Source organism: Ursus arctos, unplaced genomic scaffold (genome assembly GCF_023065955.2).
Source record: "Ursus arctos isolate Adak ecotype North America unplaced genomic scaffold, UrsArc2.0 scaffold_17, whole genome shotgun sequence".
Taxonomy (NCBI): Eukaryota; Metazoa; Chordata; class Mammalia; order Carnivora; family Ursidae; genus Ursus; species Ursus arctos.
The window spans coordinates 55,939,631-55,964,133 of NW_026622841.1; the positions used below are offsets into that span (position 1 = coordinate 55,939,631).

General features: G+C 36.1%; 1 protein-coding gene across 16 annotated transcripts in view; it reads left to right on the forward strand.

Moving 5' to 3' along the window:
- ANKRD12 (ankyrin repeat domain 12) overlaps window positions 1-23,512 on the forward strand; it is a 123,843-nt gene extending 100,331 nt beyond the window's left edge. For all 16 annotated transcript variants that reach the window (XM_048218629.2, XM_044382843.3, XM_048218627.2 and 13 more), the window contains 5 exons: window positions 1,095-5,815; window positions 13,506-13,604; window positions 17,176-17,319; window positions 19,993-20,088; window positions 20,690-23,512. In XM_048218629.2, the coding sequence (XP_048074586.1) occupies window positions 1,095-5,815; window positions 13,506-13,604; window positions 17,176-17,319; window positions 19,993-20,088; window positions 20,690-20,875 (5,246 nt within the window). In that variant the 3' untranslated portion in view covers window positions 20,876-23,512. The remainder of the gene's footprint in view (window positions 1-1,094; window positions 5,816-13,505; window positions 13,605-17,175; window positions 17,320-19,992; window positions 20,089-20,689) is intronic.
- Window positions 23,513-24,503: the final 991 nt, after the last annotated feature.

Consider the following 24,503-nt stretch of genomic DNA (forward strand, 5'->3'; position numbering starts at 1 on the left):
TTGGTCAGAGGCCTCCATTTTCTTTACCTTTAGTTAGAAGCTTAGGTTTTTTTTTTCAGATTGAGGCCCAATGTATACAACATACATTTCAGCTAAAAAAAAGATGCCCACCTAGGAAAAAGAAAAAATCTTTTCCTTAAATAAGTGATATAAGGGGCGCCTGGCTGGCTCAGTCAGTGGAGCATGTGACTCTTGGGGTTGTGATTTGAGCACCACATTGGATGTAGAGATTACTTAAAAATAAAATCTTTAAAAAAGATGTATAATAAAATAGAACTTGGCAAAGTTTTGGCTACATTTATACAACTTGAATGCAATTAAACTGATGTACTTAAAAATGTGTAGAAATTGAGCCCATTATTCCCCCCCATTGTACTAAAGTGTGTATTAGTGTCAAGTCTAAATTATAGATAAGAAAACTAAAGAACATCGTAGCTTTTTCAAATTACATATAAGTTCAGTTTGGTATAATCTTGATTATGTAATTGGGGGATACATATCTTTATTTTTTTTAACCAGATAATCATGTGTCTTGTATAGGCAAAACCATTCACCTTTATTTAAGTTATTATACTTTATGAGAATCACTTGATCCCTCGTGATTTTATTCATAAAAATTCTAAAACATATAAGACCATATGTGATATTTACTTAATTAATCCCTTTAAGTTAGTGGTTCTTAATCCTTTTTGCATCAGAGACTCTTACTTCAATATTCTTTCTCCAGGAAAAAAAAAATGTACATGTATGTAAAATTTTATATAACCAGTGTTTCCCCTAAATCCAGTCCTCTGGATTTTCTGCTTTATATTATACATTTTTATGTCATGTATCTTTGATACATGAATTCAGAATTCATTATACTGTGTGCTTTTAGAAGTGTCAAGGGATCGTATAATGAAGCAGATTCTTTATAAAGGTTTTCTGCAATACTGTAGCAGAGTTCTTACATATTTTATTGCATTATTCACATATAATTCTGACGTTTTCTTTCTGAATTGAAATAGTTACTTTATATGCTGTATTTTTCTCTCAGCCTTATTTTTCTGGCAGTTGTCTCTTGACCAACAACAGATTTTCTCTTCTTACTCTAGATTCTGAAGAGGCTCGGTCTGTAAATCCTTCCAGTGTTGATGAAAATATTGACTCTGAGACAGAGAAAGACTCTCTCATCTGTGAAAGTAAACAGATAATTCCCAGTAAAGCACCTCTTCCATCTGCTCTTGATGAATATGAGTTCAAAGATGATGATGATGAAGAAATAAATAAAATGATTGATGACAGACATATTCTTAGGAAAGAGCTACGAAAAGAGAATGAAGCTGAAGTAGAAAAGAATAGTTTATTTACAAAACAGGAGAAAGCTTTCTATCCAAAATCATTTAAAAGTAAAAAACAAAAACCATCTAGAGTTTTGTATTCAAGTTCTGAAAGTTCAGATGAAGAAATTCTTCAGAATAAAAAGGTTTCTGCTCCATGTTCTGTCCCTGAAACATCAAATTCTGATACACAAACCAAAAAGGAATATGGAGTTTCAAATGAACACAAACAGAAAGGCAAAGTTAAAAGAAAATTAAAGAACCAGAACAAAAATAAAGAGAACCAAGAGTTGAAGCAAGAAAAAGAGGGGAAAGAAAATACCAGAGTAACAAATTTGACAGTTAATACTGCACTAGATTGCTCAGAAAAGACCAGAGAGGAGGGGAATTTTAGAAAATCTTTTAGCCCCAAAGATGATACTTCGTTACATTTATTTCATATCTCCACAGGTAAATCTCCTAAACATTCTTGTGGACTTAGTGAAAAGCAGTCAACACCACTAAAACAAGAACATACTAAAACATGTTTATCACCAGGAAGTTCTGAAATGTCATTACAGCCTGATCTTGTTCGGTATGATAATACGGAATCTGAATTCTTGCCAGAAAGTTCAAGTGTAAAATCTTGTAAGCATAAGGAAAAAAGTAAACATCAGAAAGATTTCCACTTAGAATTTGGTGAAAAGTCAAATGCCAAAGTAAAGGATGAAGATCATAGTCCAACATTCGAAAATTCAGATTGCACACTGAAAAAAATGGATAAAGAGGGTAAAACGTTAAAAAAGCATAAATTGAAACATAAAGAGAGAGAAAAAGAAAAGCATAAAAAAGAAATTGAAGGTGAAAAGGAAAAATACAAAAATAGAGACAGTGCTAAAGAGCTGCAGCGGAGTGTAGAATTTGATAGAGAATTTTGGAAAGAGAATTTTTTTAAAAGTGATGAGACTGAAGATCTGTTTTTAAATATGGAACATGAGTCCTTAACAGAAAAAAAATCAAAATTGGAAAAAAATATAAAGGATGATAAATCAACCAAGGAAAAGCATGTTTCAAAAGAGAGGAATTTTAAAGAAGAACGAGAGAAGATTAAAAAGGAAAGTGAGAAATCTTTCAGGGAAGAAAAAATAAAAGATTTGAAAGAAGAAAGAGAGAACATACCCATAGATAAAGAAACAGAATGCGGTTCTTTAGGAACAAATGCCAGTGAAGAATCTATGGGGTTACACTCAATGGAAAAGGAAACAGAGATGGAAAAACAAGAAAAACATATAAAAGAAAGTAAGGAAAAATCTGAGAGGCGGTTTCAAACTAAAGAAAAGGATGTTGAGAAGACTGAAAGAAAAAATTCTGAAAAAGAAAAGAAAACCAAACATGAGCATAAGTCAGAGAAAGACAAGTTAGATCTTAGTGACTGCATTGATAGAATAAAAGAAAAAGACAGGCTGTATTCACATCACACCGAGAGGTGCCATAAAGAAGGCGAGAAGATAAAAAATACCACCACCGTGAAAAAAACTGATGATAGAGAGAAAAGTAGAGAAAAAATGGATAGAAAACATGACAAAGAAAAACCTGAAAAAGAGAGGCATCTAGCAGAAAACAAAGAAAAGCACTTGATAGAAAAAAAAAACAAACAAGCAGACAATGGTGATTATACTAAATCAGAAAAAAGCAAAAATAAAGAAAAAGACAGGGAGGTAGATAAAAAGGAAAAATCTAGAGATAAGGAAGGCATAAATATAACTAATTCCAAACACTTCCAGGAAGAGAAAAAGTCAAGTATAGTAGACAGTAGTAAAGCACAACATGAAAAAACTTTATCCCTTAAAGAAAAAACAAAAGATGAACCTTTGAAAACCCCAGATGGAAAAGAAAAAGATAAAAAAGATAAAGATATAGACAGATACAAAGAACGAGACAAGCATAAGGATAAAATTCAACTAAATAGTTTACTCAAACTAAAATCTGAAGCAGATAAGCCTAAACTTAAGTCATCACCATCATTAAAAGATACTCGACCTAAAGAAAAGAGGTTAGTGAACGATGATTTAATGCAGACAAGTTTTGAACGAATGCTAAGCCTTAAAGACCTAGAAATAGAGCAGTGGCACAAAAAACATAAGGAAAAAATTAAGCAAAAAGAAAAGGAGCGGTTGAGAAATCGTAATTGTTTAGAACTTAAAGTAAAAGAGAAAGAAAAAACAAAGCACGTACTAGCTGAGTCCAAAAATAAAGAACTTATTAGGTCAAAGAGTTCAGAGTTGACTGATGCTTATACCAAGGAGAAGCAGTCTAAAGATGCTATAAGTGGCAGATCACAATCTGTTGATGCCAAAAATGTAACAAATTTAGGGAAGTCATCTTTTGTTTCAGATAATAGCTTAAACAGATCTCCTAGATCAGAAAGTGAAAAGCCAGGTCTCAGCTCCAGATCTGTATCCATGATTTCGGTTGCTAGCTCAGAAGATTCCTGCCATACTACAGTGACAACCCCCAGGCCTCCAGTTGAGTATGACTCTGACTTTATGTTAGAGGGTTCAGATTCCCAAATGTCCTTTTCCCAGTCACCTTTTTTGCCAGTTGCCAAATCTCCTGCCCTTCATGAAAGGGAATTAGATAGCTTGGCTGAACTTCCAGAGAGGATTAAACCACCATATACAAGCAGACTTCCAACATCCCATCTCCGATCATCTTCGGTGGAAGATGTTAAACTAGTTATAAATGAGGGGAGACCAACCGTAGAAGTTCGAAGATGTAGCATGCCATCTGTCATTTGTGAACATACAAAACAATTCCAAACAATATCAGAAGAAAGCAGTCAAGGTGGCTTAGCTGTGCCAAGAGATATTTGTCCTTCTCCCAAATCTGAGGTGTCCTCAAATGTGCCTGAAAGAGAAGTTTCAAATGTGTCTAACATACATTCTAGTTTTGCAGCCTCTCCAACTAGATCTGTAAGCAGCAAATATATTTCAGCTGATATAAATGTTATCAAGAGTACTGCTCCAATGGGCGCTTTAATGGACAGTCCTGTACATTCAGAGCCATCTAATCAGGTTGGTGTGATCCAAAATAAATCATGGGAGGTACCTGTTGACAGACTGGAGTCATTAAGCACCAGTGACTTGATCTGCCCAAATTCTAGTACACCTGATCAAGATTCTTCTGTTCAGGGTTTTTGTAATTCTGAAAACAAAATATTGAAAGAACAGAACACTGATTTTTTATCCCTGCACCAGACTGAACTGCCAGGAAACTCTTGTGCTCAGGACCCAGCGTCCTTTCTGCCTTCACAACAACCTTGCTCTTTCCTCAGCCAATCACTTTCAGATGCTGAATCTATTTCTAAACATACGTCTATGTCATATGTTGCCAATCAAGAGCCGGGTATTTTACAGCAGAAAAATGCAGTTCAAATTATCAGTTCTGTTTTAGGTACTGATAATGAATCTGCGAAAGAGATGGAGAATACTTTTGTCCTATCAGATGTTCAAAAGACAGATGCCTTTGTCCCAGTGTACTCTGAAAGCACTGTTCAAGTAGCGTCACCAAATTTTGAAAAGGCTAATACTTTGCCTGTATTACCATCAGAAAAAGACTTTAGTGGAAGCGATGCCTCTTCCCAGCTAAATGCACATTACACATTTAGCAAACTAATATATAAGTCTTCCAGTGGCCATGAGGTTGAAAATAGCACTTCTGATATTCAGGTTATTTCACATGAAAAAGAAAACAAACTGGAGAGTTTGGTTTTAACTCATTTGAGTGATAAATGTGATTCTGATTTATGTGAAATGAGTACAGGGATGCCAAAAGGAAATCTAAATGAACAAGATAATCCAAAACATTGCCCTGAAGGGGAGAAGTGTTTGCTTTCCATTGAAGATGAAGAATCACAACAAAGCACTTTATCAAGTCTGGAAAACCATTTACAACAGTCATCTCAACCAGAGATGCATAAATATGGTCAAGTAGGTAAAGTAGAATTAGAAGAAAATGCTGAAGATGATAAAACTGAAAACCAAGTCCCTCAAAGGATGACTAGAAACAAAGCAAGTACAGTGGCAAATCAAAGCAAACAGATTCTTGCTAGCTGTACGCTGCTACCAGAAAAAGACAGTGAGTCTTCATCTCCTAGGGGAAGAATAAGATTGACTGAAGAAGATGATCCTCAGATTCACCACCCACGGAAAAGGAAAGTGGCACGTGTACCTCAGCCTGTGCAAGTGAGTCCCTCTTTACTACAAGCAAAGGAGAAAACTCAGCAGTCTCTCGCAGCCATTGTAGATTCCCTGAAACTAGATGAGATTCAGCCATACAGTTCAGAGAGAGCAAATCCGTATTTCGAATACTTGCACATACGGAAAAAAATTGAAGAAAAGCGCAAATTGTTATGTAGTGTTATTCCTCAAGCACCTCAGTATTACGATGAATATGTGACATTTAATGGATCGTATCTCCTGGATGGAAACCCCTTAAGCAAGATTTGCATTCCCACAGTAAGTAACATCACTTGATACGCATCTGCAGTGCTGTCTAGTAGAAGTAGAATGCAACTCACTCTCATAGTTTTAATTTTTCTAGTAGCCACAATTTAAAAAGTAAAAGGTAAAATTAATTTTAACATTTTATTAACCCAGTATATTCAAAATACTATTTCAAACTATATCAATGTAGAGAAATTATTTATGAATGAGACATGTTATATTCTTTTTTTTGTACTAAGTATTAGAAATCTGGTGTGCATGGTAGTACATCTCAGTTCAGACTAACAGTGGCTAACATTTTCAGTAAGTGTTCAACAGCCATGTGTAGCAAGTGGCTACCTTATTGGTCAGCACTGGTCTACAGTATTTTCTTGTTCCTTAACTGCTTTTCCTTTCATCCCAAAAGAGGTATGCTTTTATTTCTTTGAAAGGTAACTCATTTACATGTGCTTCTGGAACAGTCTTCACTGGAACTTTCCTCTGTTGAGCCACTTCTTGCTGGTATATTTTTAATTTTCTCTCTCTGTTGGCCTTTGTCCACCCACTCTGAACATACTTGGGTCTCCTTCATCCTGGGGAGGAAAGGTTACCCCGTGACTGTGCCAGTTTGTCAAGATCTCCCTCTGTTTTTCCTTTACTACCGCACTCTTGAAAAGTATTCTGTACCTGGTGTTTTCTCTGTATCACTCACTGTCTGTTCATCCCTTAAACCATATGCACCAGCACAGATCACCAGTGAGCTTGTAATGCCAGATTTGTTGGCCTCTTTTCCTTTTACTTGATCTTTGTCACATTGAACATTGTGACCATCTTGTTCATAAAATTTGCCCCCCTTGATTTTGTGATGATACTCTCTTCTGGTTCCCTTGCCTCCCTCAATGACTTACCTTTTTCTCTCTCTTTTAATGACTCTGTAGGAACCAATTCTTCAGTCAGCTTTTTGTCATTGTGGTCTTGGCTGTTCCTTTAGCACTCTTCCATATCCCAGTTTAGTCCCCTAAAATTCTTACCTAGCCATGTCATCTCTGTTGACCTCCAGAATCAGACGTAGGTGCCTCCTGGGCAGCATCACCTAAATGATCTGCAGATACCTGTCATAGGTTTAGTTCCCCAGGAAGTGGACCCTGAGATTGTGTGCAAGAAACTCATTGGTGAGTGCCGTCAGGAACAATACTTGTAACTGTGTGAAGGAACCACAATTCAGCAGAGCGAGAAGTCAAACTGAAATGCAGTTGCGGCACTCATTTCAGCTGAAACCATGGGAGCTCTGGAGTGGGGTGGCCTTTCTGACAGGGAGCCTGCCTCCAGGGAGGGAACACGACCTTGGGCATACCAACTATCTTCCCTTCCTGTGTTCCCATTGCCAGTTCCTAGAGAGGAACTCCAGTGAGAGCTTTCACCCTCCAGTACTCCTAGGAGCTGGGGGTTGAGTGCCTCATTCCTGAAAGAGGAGTCTAACCATGCACCAAGTATCCACTCCAGCCTCAGACTCCCAAAGACCAAAAGAAATGATTTATCTCTCACTCTCTCAGAAACAAATCTTTATTAGTGATGACACCAGAGTAGTAACCTATCAGTTACCATATTGCAAACATTCTACCTTAGAACTCTCTCCATTAACTGTAACTTCTACCACTGTCCTGTTTTAGGGCCCTCGTTATCTCTCACTTAGAACATTGCAGCAACTTGTCACTTCTTTTTTTTCCTAATCTTTTTCTGCAGAAGCATTCTCTTTTGTTGTGAAATATATATCTTTTTTATTTTTATTTTTTTTAAAGATTTTATTTATTTATTTGACAGAGATAGAGACAGCCAGCAAGAGAGGGAACACAAGCAGGGGGAGTGGGAGAGAAAGAAGCAGGCTCCTAGGAGAGGAGCCTGATGTGGGGCTCGATCCCATAACGCCGGGATCACGCCCTGAGCCGAAGGCAGACGCTTTAACCGCTGTGCCACCCAGGCGCCCCGAAATATATATCTTTTTTAAAACAATAAAGGGGCGCCTGGCTGGCTCAAGTCAGAAGAGCATGCAATGCTTGATCTCAGGGTTGTGAGTTAGAGCCCCACTTTGGGTTTAGAGATTACTTAAATAATAAAACTTAAAAAAAAAAAAAAAACAGTAAAAAACTGTTTCACTACTTAAATATCTTAGCTGTGATTAGCTGGCTTCCCATTACCTACAGCTTAAAATCCACATCTAATCTTACCATAACCATTCATTTTATAATCTGACCCCAATCTACCCCTCCAGCTTCATTTTCTCACAACTTCCAAAGTCACCCAATAATTCCTTCATACTTAGCTCACTCTTTGGCAGAAATCTCTTGTTCACTACTTTTGGCACTTAAGACAGTGCTGTTCCTGTTACTTCTACCTGAGATACTGTTCTTGCTAGGCTTCCTTTTCTATCCTCCGTGCCTTTGTTCCAGCTGTGTTGTCACCTCTGTGCAAAATCTTGTCAGAATTGTTTGTGTCTTCCTCACACCTTCACTATGATATCATAGTTAACTGCTCACATGTCCGCCCATAATCTGATTAAGGGCTAGGACACTATCTCTTGAAGAATGAGTCCCAAATTTATCTTCAGCTCTGAATACAAGACTGATTTCCATAACTGTGTTTCTAGTTGCTTCTGAATATCACCTGAGTGTACTACAATATCCATATAATTATCAGGTCCAATACCAAGCACATTTATCCTATCTCAAAAGTGCTCTTTTGGCCATTTTTGATTTAGTTACTGTCATTATCTGCTATCTGATTTCCCAGGCTAGGAACCCAAAATTCAGCCTCCACCTCTTCCCCTCTGCCTTCCCATCATTATCAGTCACTAAGTCATGTTCATTCATCTCACTTCCTTTCCCCTTCTCTCTCTTACCACTGCTGTGTATGGACCACATTAGCTCCATAGACTATTCATTCACATATGTGAATATTGCATAATCAAATATTCACGGTATTGCATAATCAAATAATTCATAACCGTGTGCTAAGCATTGTGCTAACTGGGTATCAGAAACTAGCAAAACAGACATTCTGAGTAGCTGCCATAAGTTCTACTCTAATCTCTTGTATCAATCTAGCCTTCTTACTGTCTAGGTGCCTTATATATAAGTCAGCTCTGAGTCTGTGACTACCTGGCTAAACATCTTTAGAGACTCCCAGTTTTCTATAGACCGAAGTCCCCATCATTGTCTACAGGTCCTCCCATACATCTCTGGGCTTGGCTGTAGTTACTACCCTATTACTGTATATGGTGCTTCCCCAGGCTATTCTGTACTGTTTCACATCATGCCTTTGCATATGTTCTTCTTTCAAAGCCTAGTTCAGAGAAGATCAAAAAGTCAGAGGAAAGATGGTTCGTTAGTCCCACATCCACAGAATATATCTGATGCTAGTGCCCTTTAAATCTTAAAAGGCAGATTTTGATATTACTCTACCACTAATAAGCTATAATAGTAGATTTTTAAAAAATAGAGTTGTAAATAAGTAAATTTGTCATTTTTTCAAATCCTTTCAGCAAAATAATTTGTTAATAACTTAAAGAATATAAAGCTAATAGTTTTCTTGTTTCCTTTGTTTCCCTTTAAAGGGTAAGAAATTTTAACTGAAGTGTGTTATATCATAGGCTTGAAAAATATAGGTAAAACTATGAAGAACCCATTTAAGTTAAACTTTGTACAAGCTATTGCACTAAAAACAGTTCTGATAAACCATATTAGGTTGCCTTTTTGGCACTACCTGCCTATTGAGAGATATATATGTATATGTAGTATGACGCACATACTTGTATATATGTTATGTGTGCTTGTGTTTATAATTACCTTTTCTTATTCCTTCACAGGGGATATAATGCAAGTGTAATTCCCTTGCAGCAATTCTGGAGATATAGCTTTGATTAAATCAGAATTTAGTTATATCGAATATTTTTTCAGAAAAGGCTGTAACTAGAGCCAAGAATTTTTTCTGAGTATAGTAGAAGGTTTTTTGTTTGTTTTTAATGAGAATTATCAAAGAAACACACAGCACAGTATAGTAGAAAGAGCAGTAGTTTCCAGGTAGTATACATAAGTTTGTCTGGATTTTGCTACAAACCGGCTGTGTGATCTTAAATAATTCCTTCTCTGATTCTTAATTTTCACATCCGTAAACAATAATACCAGCCCTGCTTTAAAGCAGGTTGAAATAGTATACGCCATAACCCATTAAAAACTTTAAAACATTATATAGATTTAAGAGGTTATCATTATTTTATCCAGCTCAAAATAACTTTAAGGTTCATATTTATTAGAGCTAATATGCAACCCCCCCCCACCTTTTGCTCATAAAAGGCTGTGTTTTTGAGCTTATGGGACTGAAACTCATTTGTTCAACATTTCGTTTCAAAAAGTAATGAAAAACCAGAATAACAAAAATCACTTTTACCCTACATTATTTTTAGTAGTTTCTAGTATGATTTTATCCATTTGTTTCCTCTGTCAGCAAATTGTCATTTTATTGAATTAGTGTCTCCACATTTGTGTGATCTGTTTATAGAACCTGTTAGAACTGTAGTGAAACATCTCCAGAGTCAATTTAAGTATTTGTTCTTCTAGCAAATATTTTTCTTATAATTTAAACAGAATGCTGCCGTTTTTCCAGAGGAAGTCAAAGGAAGAAAAATAAAACTGTAGATCAAGTTCCCAAAAGGCAAATGAACTGGGGGCGATAAAAGAAAAAGACTTGTCACGTCCTGGTATCTACTGTGGTCACGAGTACCAGCATACAAAGTCCCTACAGGGGGATTCTAAGAGTGGATGACAGGAAGGAAGAGCATCCAAGGGAAGCTGTCAAGAGATTTTATATTCTAGAGACTCCTGGGACTCACAGATCTTAAAAGACAAAATCTCCAAACATGATTTACTTAAAGATAGATGGGGAAAACAGGAAAGGGAAAGTTTCCTCAGAAAGTCTCCACCTATTCCTTTTTGGTGTTTTTACCATTTTTCTGTACATTGATAGATGTTGAAAATTTCTAAATTTATGTATTCTGCCCAAACCTCTCTCAGTTTTTTGGTTTTTTTTTTTTTTTTTTGCTAAATGGATATAGCTCCACTTGAATGTCTATCAGCTCCACAAACTTAACATATCAGCACTGAACTTAACCCAAAACCTGTTTCTCTTTTCTCCTGCCCCCTCTTCCCTCCTGGATTATCTCTTACCAGCCATTTGGTCCTCATGCTAAAGGACCCACAAGTCCTCCTCAGCTGCCCCCTCTCTTTTATTCTTAATCACCCTATTTTTAGACCCCTTCCCTTCCATTCCCTCCTCCTCCTCATTCCAGGGTCACAGTGATTTGCTTCCTTAATTTCTTGCCTGTAGTCTTATCCTCCTAATTTCTGCAGACACAGCAGTGAGCTGTAAGATCTCTCAATGGTTTCCCACCGCATACAAAATTTACCAATATGTTATGCATAATATCTGTTCCACAGCGTGTAATTAAACACATAGGGATGATGGTGGGGCAAGGTAGGTAGGGCTCATGGTCAAACACGTTTGGGAAATGAAATACCGTTAATCTAAAAATAAATAAGTTTCTTTCTTCACTGCAGAACTTCTCAGACCATTAAGTTTAATTTGTTAATTGTGAGACTCCTAAGTAAGTACATTTGTACAGTGTTTCCCAAACTTACTCATTCTTGGAACCATTTCCTGCGCGTCAGCTTTATGGGCCCAATGTTCTTTGGAACACACTTTTAAAAATCTAGTCTAGGGATGCCTGAGTGGTTCAGTCAGTTAAGTGTCTGCCTTCAGCTCAGGTCATGATCCCAGGGTCCTGGGATAGAGCCCTGCATTGGGCTCCTTGCTCAGCGGGGAGCCTGCTTCTCCCTCTCCCTCTGCCTGCCTTGCCCCCTACTTGTGCTCTCTTCTCTCTCACTCTCCCTCTCTCCATCAAATAAATAAAATCTTTTAAAAAATTAAAATAAAATAAAGCTAGTTTAAGAAAAAAGAAAAGAAGAAAGAAGAAAAAAGCTGGTTTACAGAATGACTACAACCTTTATTACTTTGCCTCTGCTGATCTCTCCATCTTCATGTCCTACCATTCTTTCCCTCAAAGTTGATATCCCAGGAATTCAACTTGTAGTTGTCTCCAGGCACCATACTCTCTTCATTTTGTGCACTTGGTAACACTGTCCTTTCTTCTGGGAATTATCTCCCTCTCTTCTTTCCCTTCTCCCCCCCCCCCCAAATCATTTCTCTTAACTTGTGATTCTGGCTCTTCCTTTAAGATGTAGCCTCAGGCATTACCCTCTCCAAGAAGCTTTCTCTGATACTCCAGTCTCACAGGAGTAGATACTCTTCCTCTGGGCTGCATAAAGGGGACCTTTATGATTTTGGAAAACTTTAAAACACTAAACTTCGCCTGTTACACTTATTAAATTTAAAGACATCTATAAGGCACAGAAATCAAACAGTTGTATTACTGCAGTTAGAGGCCTGAAAAATAATCTACCACCATAAGTTACTTGTCCTATAGAATTTTCCACTTTGATTCAACTGAGTGAATCCTTGTGATGGTATTTAACATTTTTTTCAGTCCCCCATAATTCCTGTAAACTGTTTAAGTACGGAGTCCTGATTAGATCCAGGTTTGATTCTTTGTCTAGAGCTTTTCATATATGGTGTATAATTCCTTTAGCCCCACATCAAGAAGTACATAGAATCTGCTTGTCCCACCTTTTGAAGAATCAGAAGAGTCAACTAAGTTATTCTATGGTGCCAAAACATACTGAGATACCTTACTTTGCCCCAAATGCTGACAGTCGTTAGAACATAGTTGAGGGTGGAGGGAGGAATATAGATATTCCAAGGGGTAGAGGCAGAATATTAAGGGATCACAGATGTCTCTATATTCACTGTAGACCAATGCATAGATGGCGTCTGTTTCCTTAACCTCCAGCATCTACCAGAAAGCAGTCCACTATAATAATCAAATTAGAGATGAACCAACTGTAAGATTTTTGGAGTATGGAAAGACAAAATGGGTTATCACCTGTAACAAAGAAGTTTGAAAACTACAAATCTATTAGAGTATAATTCCATCTTTTTATAAAAGACTTAATTCAGTAAATGTAAAACCCAGCACTGTAGCATTTGATTTGTATCCTGTCTACAAAGAGACTATGTTTATTAAACTAAGACTCAAGACTGCTGTAACCTTTAGGACTGTTTGCTTAATGTGTATCTGTTTTTGTGAACCCTCCCTCCCTGTATCTGAGCTGTCACTCACTGATGCTCTAAAATGTGTCTCTGTAATAAGGAACCTCCTTAGTCCTTAGCCCTTCTAATCTGCTCTTTGAAATTTTGTGTGGCCTCTGAATTAAAGCATCTAAGGTCATCGGTATGCTCTGCTGTGTTTCAGACTGTTGAAATTGAGAACAAGCAGTTGTATAATTGTTACTGTATTATCTAATTCAGAGAACATCATAATTTATGATTTCATTAAGTGATTCACTAAAAGGTTTGTTTTTATAAGAATAGCCCATTCGCCCAGCTGGCTCAGTCAGAAGAGCATCTGACTCTTGATCTCAAAATTGTGATTTTGAGCCCCATGTTGGGTGTAAAGGTTACTTAAATAAATAAAACTTTTTCAAAAATTAGGACTAGCCCATTGTTGGAAGTAAAACCTAGTATTTTTAACTAATGTATTTTCTTTAAAAATTAGATTACACCACCACCTTCACTGTCAGATCCACTTAAAGAGCTTTTTCGGCAACAGGAAGTTGTAAGAATGAAACTACGTTTGCAACACAGTATTGAAAGGGTAAGAAGTGTTTAAATTTATGCTAAAATAACTGTATTTTAACAATAGATTATAATGACCTACATTATATTTTATGTGTATATGTATATATACACACACACATACATATATAACTCTCTTAGGGGATTTTCCTCATTTAGAACCATTTTGAGAAATGGTTTGATTTTGTTACCTTGTACCTGTGTAGTTAGGGAATTTTTAAGCCTGTTTTAGGGTAGCTGTCCCTGTGTTACAGTTCATGTTGAGTGTATTTTTGATATATAAAAATCTCTAATAATTTCTTGTTATCCATTTGTTGACTTTGTGGAACTAAAGTGGTGAATTCCTGGTTAGACAGTTGGATTTCCGAGTTTTGGAATTGTTGCTTGGTACCAACTGCTTTAGTGCAGAATACTTAGAAAAGTTGTGCTTATTGGTGCTTATATGTCTGCTTTCATACGCTAGTTTCTAGTTGTTAATCTTGGCATGGAATGACATGAGAAAACCTGTCTATTTATAGAATCATAAAAGTCATGTCACTTGGATTGACAAAAATGTAGCACCTTCTTAATCTTTTGGGAGGGCCAGGGACTTCCAAAATTTGATATGAGCTCTGATCCTTCTTCACAGAGGTGTGTATATACTCATACAAACAAAAGTATGCAATTTCTTTGATTGGTACGTAATTGATTCCCTAGGGCAGAGGTTTTTAACTTTTTTGTGCCATAGGACCCCTGTAACAATCTGGTAAATATAAAACCGTTTCTCAGAGTTATGTTTTTAAATTAATAAATTTATAGCATTGCAAAGAGAACAATAAATAAAAGAAGCACTGATACAGAACTTACAACATTGTGCATGACCTATGTCAGTGAGTGTTTTGTTCTCAATAAGTTCGGTCATATAACACACGTCAATAGCTATTTCAACCATCAGGCATGTTTGAAGCCACCTGATAACATATTTTCATCTATTCATCTATCCATGTAACAAAAGCTATGCTGCCTTACAGACAGTTAAGAATTCTCATGTGAACTGTGCAATTTTTAGAACTTCAACAAATAGTAAAAATGACTCACATGCTTCCATATACTGACCAACAAACAATTTAAAATGCCTGACCAATGTGACAGCAAACAAGGATACCATTTGGGGGCAGTATCTGCAACAATTATAATATGAATTGAAAATATTTGTGATTTCTGTGGATGGCGAAGTTGTGTATACTTCTGATATTTCTGTGCTTTATGGCCTACATTCATAATTGAAAGAAATGCCAGTTGGAGGTTAGTAAAAATAAAGATAGAATTTTTCACGTCCAGTTTCACAGATAACCCTCTCCTCAGTCTATCCATGGGCTTCTTGGGAACGTTAGGACCCCAAGTCAAGAACCTCTGTTCTAGGGTCATTTTTCCTATTGAAAATGATGACAATACTTGAATGCCCCACTGAATGAACAAACACATTTTAGAGCCAGAGCTCCTGGCCCAGTTTCTCTGCCTCTCCAAGAACTAAGAGGAGGCAGTATTTGGGGCATGCATAACCCATTCTCAGAAGACATTGTTTGAGGAGCCGTTCTCTAGAATGCAAAGACATAACATTAAGAATGGTAACCTAAAGTGGACTATTTAGGCTGTGACTTAAGCAGCTTATCTTTGTTAGATATTTTAGGGGAGGGAGTCTGACTTCAAATAATATATTTCTTTCTCATATATGTTAAGGGATTTTGGGTTATTGCTCTTAATCTCTATATGACTTTGGCCAAACTTTTAAGAAAACTTCTCTTCTAGCTATTTTTTCTTAGTATCTGATCATTTTTTTTGGATATTTTATCACACAAAGTCCCACCTTAAACTTGTACTTAATAAATCCTAGGTGTTAGACTTACCTCTTCTCTTTTGAGTATCATTTGTCACATAAAATTTAAGAGATTAAATAGGACTCTGTTTCTTTGTGTTTTCACTAAACTATAAATACAGTAAAACTCTACAGTAATACACATTTGGACATAATGAGGCCTCCGTGCTCAGGGGAAGGATAAAGTTCTTGTCGAGAGAGAATAAGGAATGTGGTGGGAAGAAGACCGGCCACATCTTTAATATTTTCTCAGCCTAGCCTGCCAGACAGAACCAACAAAATGATGAACATCTTATAATGGAAGGATTCCTGGACTCAAAACCTATGTCCTTGAAGTTCTAACCAGCCACAGGTCCCAGGGTTGTCCCCACTGATGTTTAAGCCAAAGAAGACAGTTACCACCAGATGGCACAAGTCTGTAACCAGTATCACAATGGGTTGGAATCTGTAACTACACCCTAGGAATTCCTAGTCTGCTAAATGCAGAGGATGCTTAGATCATTTCATTAACTTAATGATAGGGTGAGTTTGCATATTACATAATTGGAAGTATTGCACCCCAGTTAACACATTTTAAGACAGGATTGTACTGTGATTGTCAGAGGTTTAAAATCAGCATCAAAGAACAGTGTGTGTTTCTATGAAAATACTCATTATAAAACAGAAGCTACCATCACAATGGCACACCACTTCACACTATTAGAAAGGCTATACTTAACAAGTGTTGGCAAGGATGTGAAAAAATTGGAACCTCATACATTGCTGGTGGAAATGTAAAATGATACAACTGCTGTTAACAGCTTGGCAGTTTCTCACCAGGTGAAACATAAAACTACCATATGATCCAGTACATCCACTCCTAGTTATTTACCTAAGAGAAACAGAAAATATGCATCCAAACAAAAACTTGAGCATGAATGTTCATAGAAGCATTATTCATGATAGCACAAAGCTAGGAACAACCCAAAAGACCATTAGCTGTTGAACGGATTAAGTATGGTGTATTTATACAGTGGAATATTAATCAGCCAGAAACAGGGATGAAGTACAGATACTTGCTGCAACACAGATAAACCTTGAAAACATGTGACATGAAAGAAGCCAGTTACAAAATACCACATGTTCCATGGATCCATTTGTAAGAAAAGGTTCAGAGTAGATAGGTAAATCCATAGGATCAAAGAGTAGCGCTCCAGGGGAGGAGAAGGTATATGGGGCATGACTGGTGATAGATACGGAGTTTCTTTTTGGGGTGATGAAAATGTTCTGAAATTAGTGGTGATGGTTGAACATCTTGGTGACTATACTAAAAGCCACCATGTACACTTGATAACTTTTTTAAAAAGCCTGCCACTTTTGGAAAGAGAACAGTTACTTATTCTTTTATGAGTTCTCAAATCTCTCAAGCTTTCTTTGAAGAAAAAACTTATCTGAGGGGCGCCTGGGTGGCTCAGTCAGTTAAGTGTCTGCCTTCGGCTCAGGTTATGATATCGGGGTCCTGAGTTAGAGCGCCATGTTGGGTTCCCTGCTTGGCAGGGAGTCTGCTTGTCCCTCTCCCTCTGCTCCTACCCCCACTCATGCTTATTCTCTAATAAATAAATAAAATCTTTTACAAAAGAAAAAACTTCTCTGAACTTCAGGTTCTTTAGTACATTTTAAGTAATTTTATTTTTTTTGAAAAATCAGGTGATTGAAGAATTATGGTGTTTTTTTTTTCCATTCTTGGTTCAACTAGGAAAAACTCATTGTATCCAATGAACAGGAAGTTCTACGAGTTCATTACAGAGCTGCAAGAACATTGGCAAATCAAACACTGCCATTCAGCGCGTGCACTGTGTTACTGGACGCAGAAGTGTACAGTGTGCCGCTGGACGCTCAGGTAAAGTGCCACTGATACACTTAAATGTTCCTGAATACAGCGTGGGTGCTTTTTTCACCTATTTCCATAGAAGAAACTTGAATTCAGCAATCAGTAAACTCAAAGGAGAAAAATAATTCTTGCAGAATAAAGTACTTCTAGATCACTCGATCTTTTTTCTAAAATCCTCTAAACATTAGACTTATATTATAAAAATTGATATTTACAAAACCAATATGTGTTTAGGATAGTGCCCTTTTACATAATTTGTAATTTGTTTCTAAAGTGGGAGTTTGGGGGCGCCTGGGTGGCGCAGTCGTTAAGCGTCTGCCTTCGGCTCAGGGCGTGATCCCAGCGTTATGGGATCGAGCCCCACAGCAGGCTCCTCCACTGGGAGCCTGCTTCTTCCTCTCCCACTCCCCCTGCTTGTGTTCCGTCTCTCGCTGGATGTCTCTGTCTGTCAAATAAATAAATAAAATCTTTAAAAAATAAATAAATAAAGTGGGAGTTTGTACCTTCAAGCAACTGGAAAGCAACTGGAAAGCAACTGGAAACTGGAAAACACTACAGGCAGATTGAAGCTCTAGATTGTGGCGGTGCTAAAACAGGGCCAGGCTTTTGTTTTCATCTTGGATATTGCTGGAATAAATAAATATAGTTGTGAAAAAAAAAACTGTAGCTATGTCTTGAATAAAGTTTACTGCCACATAGAAATTATATGAATTCAGAACCAAACATATCAGTTGTCAGAATTTCTTATGCCTCACAAACCAGAATGAAATGTATTGGTCATAGAATATAATGATTAAAATAAAGAGTATAATAAGCATGGATAATGAAGGATTATCACACACAAATACTAGGAAATGCTGTTTTAAGTCAGAATAGAAACATAAAGGATATAGGGTATATTACAGAGAAAATTATTTAATTCTCCCTGGGCTTTACTTTTCTCCTCTGTTTAAAGATTAAAAGATTAAACTAGATCAGTAGATTTCAAACTTTCTTAAGTTACCAACTGTTTTATCCAAATGAAAGTATTCAGAGATATTTGAAAAGGCTATTAAGAATAATAATTGGGGTGGGGAGCCTGGATGGCTCAGTCTGTTGAGCATCTGACTCTTGATTTCAGCTCAGGTCATGATCTCAGGGTCATGAGATCGAGCTCTGCATTGGACTCCACTGTGGGCATGGAGCCTGCTTAAGATTCTCTCTCTCCCTCTCCCTTTGCCCCCCCCCCCATTTGCACGTATACGCTCTCTCAAAAAAATACTACTACTACTAATTAGATCTTAAGAAAGAACTATTTGACTCTAAGGAAGTAAACACTGGAAAGGCCACTGAGGGAATGTACATAATTCTCAGCTTTAAAGAATTTAAAGGGACGAATGAATGTTTTTTAATAATGGAAATGAACAGTTTTAACTATGTTACTAAAGGCTGGACTAGACAGTGTAATAACTTGAGACCTTTTAAAGTTTTGTGCAATTATAGAGTAATGAAATCAATTTTAGAACAGTATAAATCAAGCCACAGGGAAAGTCTCTTGAAGATTTCTGATTTACAGTGGTTGGGTAAACATACCTTTTTATTTTCTCTTCCGGAATTCCAAAACGCACTGAAATGACAAAAGACATGTAAAAATAAATACCAGCCCATAGCAGAACTGAAAATCGAGATGGAAAGCCACTGGGCCACAACGTGATGACACTTCTGATAAATGAGAATCTATTGCCCCAGATAGGTTTATAAGGAGAACATCAAAAATAAGTGAGTTTTCCCAGTAAACCCTTAGAATGATCCCCAGATCAGAGACTAGAAGAAGATTAGGCCATGATCAGATTAATAATTAAAGGACAGAAGAACTTAATCCTTCTCCTGAGGAAAACTGTGGAACTCTTACCCATCCTTTTACTGCCTTTAGAGTAGATGGTCTCCCAACTGAGTAGCAGCTCCTATGAGAATAGCCTCCAAGGAATTAAGGAAAAGGAAAATAAATCTACCCTTCCTGGCTAAGGGCTTGGATCGTCCATTAGCCTACTTTCTCATCAGACCTCTTACTTTTCAAAATGAACTTGTAATATTAAAAAGATTCAATAATAAAATGCTAGGTACTCAGAACATCTTATGGAGGACCAAGGAAGAAGTGATAACAGTTAAAACGTGAGCATCTACATGATGCCTGGATGTCACTCTGGTACCACTGGGGTAGTAGTAGTAGTAGTAGTAGTAATTACAGCAGACGTTGATTGGAGTGAGTGCTGCCTCCGTGCCCAAGCATTCTGATGAGGACTTCAGAGACTTAATTCTCAAAACAAGATTCAAAGAGATATTCATCCCATTTTACAGAGTAGAAAATTGAGAAAGTACATAATTCAAGATTACATAATAAGACACAAAGCTGGCATTTGAGTACAGCCTGACTTGATTCCAAAACTGGTATTCTTAAGAGTTTATACAGAATTTCTTTATGATCACTCCAAAATATTGGTCCTGGAAAAACTGTTGGCTTCAAAGTCCTATAGCCCGCCCACTTTTTCTCCCTATGTATATGGTAAACATTAAAATTAAAATGAGATATGAAATCAATTTTACTTTAATATCCTAGGCATAAAAAGATAATGATGGCATATCAGTTTTAAATTGGGTTATTAAATCATATGGTATTCAACTACTTTTGATGTTCTCTTTCAGTCTGATGACAGTAAAACTTCTGTGAGGGATCGCTTTAATGCAAGACAGTTCATGTCTTGGTTACAAGATGTGGATGATAAATTTGACAAATTAAAGGTATGTATGTTTAGAAGTTCAATGCAAATGGATGCTTCCCTCTTAAGCAGAAAGTGCAGCTTTGTTAGGAGTGACTAGAAAAGGGGATAGCCATTAGTCCTGCGTCTTCCTGCCAGCTACATTTGGAAAGTAAAGGAAAATAAAGAGCACAAGTCCATTTTTCAAGACCACTGTAGTATGAAAGATGAAACTATCAGAGTAAAAGTTTCTGATGGGGATCTTTATGTGTCCAAGTCTGGTGATAGTTCTGACAGATGAAAGAATGGGGGAGAGCAATAACAAAGAAAATGCACTGCAAACAGTTCATAAAGAAAATTATTTGGTTTGAGATTTTAAATTGTTTTAAAAGTCACTTCTCTGATGTTCATGATTCTTTTGATAGTTGAAATCTCATTATTTGAAAGAACAGCTTCAAATTAAAGGCTGTGAGGTCAGACAGTGGTGAAGTTGCAGACCCAGAAATAGTTGGCGTATAGGTACAGGGTAAAGCAGAAATGGTGTGTAATTCAAAAACTTAATCACTAAAGGAACTATGGATGAGATTAATTTTTAAAGCAAATTTAACAGAAAAATCAATTAACTCTTCTCTTCTTCTCAATAGACCTGTCTTTTAATGAGGCAACAACATGAAGCTGCAGCTTTAAATGCCGTCCAGAGATTAGAATGGCAGCTCAAACTCCAGGAACTTGATCCTGCCACCTATAAATCTATCAGCATTTATGAAATCCAGGAGTTTTATGTTCCCCTTGTTGACGTTAATGATGACTTTGAATTGACTCCTATATAGCGGCCATTCCTTCCGGTGTTTTCATCTTAAACTCACGTGGCTCAAGAGTATTAAACTGTGGAACACTGCCTTTTGAGAAAAATACTGCTATTATGCCTTTACAGTTGTTAGTAAAGTTTGACTAAAGTTGGTTATGTAGTAAACACTGTCATTTTATAAAAAAATGAAAATAGAATTATTTGGATCCTAGATCCAAACAGTTTCTAACTGAAATCTATTATTTATATTGGTGAGAGGTAACTATTGCATTAGAGCATGTTGGCAGACTGTGGTAGACATTTTAAAAGCTGAGAATCTGCTAACAGCACTGGAAGTTGTTAGCAGTCTTAAGTGACAAGATAACCACTAGCATTCAAATCTTTCAAGTTTTATTGGAATATATTGGTAAACTTAAAGGTTCAATTCCTACCAAATAGTTTCTAACGTGGAAGAAAAACTCGGCACAAAATTTCTTCAGTTTATTTTATCTGTAAATTAATTGTACAGTTTTCTTTTCAAAAGTTTTAATATTGTCTTCCTTTTTAATAACTTATTTTATACATATTGTGCAGATGTAAATCTTGTAATTAATGGTCAAAATGTATACAAAGGGATTGGTAGTCAAAACATGTACAAAGAAATAATTGTAAAGCTGTTGTGTCTAATGTTTTATTGGACCAAAGTTGTAGTTTGTATGGAGTGTAGTAGTAATGTGTTCAGGTAGCAAAACTTCTAAATAGGCATGCATGTGTTTGAGTTAGCTTGTTGTCATCACCAGAATTGTAAAGGTTGTGACTTAGTTGTATTGCATGCTTCCTATAATTTAACTCTCCATAAGCGATGCCTCAAGTAGTGTAGGGTGCTTCATGCCAGTCTCCTGGGGTAGTTCCTGTGACTCACTATGCTGGACACATAGCTCTTTTTCCATCTCGCAGTAGAACCTATTCTCCCTCCCAAAATGCCTTTGAATGAAAATTCTGAAATTGTAAATGTCTATTTTAATACTCAAGTATGAAAGAATCTGTGAATATATGTAAATATGTTTAATAAATTTTATTGGTCATGTTAAATCATTGTAAAACTTTTTTACATTGCTTAAATATAATGTTTTAAGCTTAATAACCTTTGCACTTTTAAAATACAAACTGAGTACTCAAATCAAAAAAGAGATATTCGGTAATCAAAATAAGTACAAGAAACAGGCATATTCTGATCAATCTCTTCAATATTTATGAAAAATTGATTAATATGTTGTATTTTTTCCTTGTATCAAGATGCAAAACATAATTTTCAGAATTTTATAATTAAAATAAGATTTGGTATGCTGTTTTTAATAAAATAATTAGCAATATACTTAGAAAAAATCCAGTTTCTCCTGTAACATGAAGTAGATTAAATATTCAGGAATATTTCAGGTCTGAAATCTGCTAAACTTATTAAACATTTTTGAAAGGAAAATTAGGTTATATGTAAAATTGAACATAAGCATATGAGATAAAAGTTACAGAACTTTCCACAGTACTTTCTTGAATTATAAAATAATACTGGATATTTTTTATTCTGATAGAGAAAAGTAAAAAGAATATATGAGGACTAAAGTGACTTAAACTCAGCAAGCAAGTTGGAAATCCCAGCTAACGGGAGAGAATGTAAAAATTGAAGGTTTTGAGTGCAAAGGTATATATTAAGCTTAGGGAGTTTTGAATTTTTACGTCAGTTTATATTTTAACTCCTACTGTACCTGGCATGCGCAATAAAGCAGCACGTGTAAAGATACACAGTGCAAGGACTTCATTATAAAGGTTGGATGTAGTGTTCTTTAGGAATTTAGATGAGAGATTTGGGCCTTTTTTATTGGATAAATGGGGCCAAGAAAGGCAGGGTAGATTTTGAAGCACTGGTTTTGTTGAAGTTAAGTTTATTAAGGCTGGGAACATTAAAAGCTAATTTATAAAAGCAATACTTTTTAATATGGAAAAACTCAATGCAAATTTTGTTTATACTTTTGCCTAAAAATAAAAAAACAGATTATTAAGCATTGAAGTCATAGAAAATATGAGAGGGGTAAATTTATACAGCATTTTGTTCTGAGGGTCCAACTGGAAAAGGCGGGGAAATTACTGTTTGGCCAAACAGAACAAGCTGCAGAAGAGAACAAGCACGGAAGCAGGGATCTGGCATATTTTAGTTGTCCCAGCTTCTTAAGTACTAACCCTCGTGCTCACCCTCTTCAGTGGTACCTCAAGTTGCTGGAGCCTCTCTGCCATGATTCTCCTTCTGCAGATTTCCTTTGTAAAGCGACTCACAGCTAATCAGATAGCTTAAAAGAAAAGTGAATGCATTCTCGGAACTTATACTTAAGTAGTTAAGAGCTTTTGATATTAAAGATATTCTAAAGCTCTGAAATACTAAGAAAAAACTTGGAATGGGGTATATACCTGAAAAGATTTAGGATTCTGAAAGAGAAATAAAGGATGGTTAGTTTAATCAGTGATTTTTTTTTTTAACTATTCAAATATCATGAACAAGATATACTAAATTGTACCTAAGGATTTGTATTTCTTTAAATCTTGTTCTAAATCATATCTGTTTAATAAATGACTAGTTGATATTTGTGCATGTTATTTAATAAAGAGTTATATTTTTATAGAAAAAAAATAAGAGTGAAATGTGTGCTAAATGTTTTTTACTTTCCACTCCCACGTGACTCTAAGCCAAACACCAATGTTTACTTGGGCAGTAGCAAAATTACAGAAATACTCATTTTGGGGACAGCCTCTGAAGAATAGCTCAACTCTACTCATTAATGAGGTCTCAGAAATGAATTTTACATGTTAGACATGGTGCAAACTTCATAACCACAGAAATCTCAAGCAAAGACCCCATGAGGCTTATTTTAACTGACTTAATAATTATGCACTTATTCTAGAAATTGAGTGCAGTGCTAAATATGTATTTTTTTTTTCTTAGTTATCCAGAAAGCTAGCAATATTTTTTATTCTATTTCTGGTATCCTGATACATAAACCCCAAAAATTTTATATAGAGGAAATTGACTTTAAAACTCGTGAGATAGTCTTATCTTCTTGTATTTTAAAGAGAGTGTTTTCATGAGTTTTCTAAAAATCCCTTTCAAACATGTAGGGCAAAAAGATTGATACAAAAGACACTAATCCTTGGAAAGGCTTGTGTGAAGTTTAATGGATTAAATATCTTGTAATTCATTTTCCTGGTGCCTTTCTTGACACTGTAGTCTCCCTTGTCCCTAAAATGGAGTTACTAAGCCTCCACAGTAGCAGTTACCCGGAGTATTTCTAGTCAGTAAAACGAGTTCATAGAATAAATTGTGGCAAATGAAGTTTAAATAATTCCCTTAATCAACATGGTGAAAAAGGCATGTAGAATTATAAGTATTAGCATAAAAACAGTGAAAAATAAATCTAGAATGACTTGTTTCTGGTGATTAAATGTTAAATGCTACACAGTATCTGCAAATAATGTAAATTGTTTATACACGTGCATATCTCCGTAAGAGAAAATCGCATGTAAGATCGTTCACCTAAAGATAAACACCTTCACTTGCATGAGGATTCAGTTTTACTGGATGGATTAGTTACACAGAATTTAAGATTATTTATGAAACACATTTA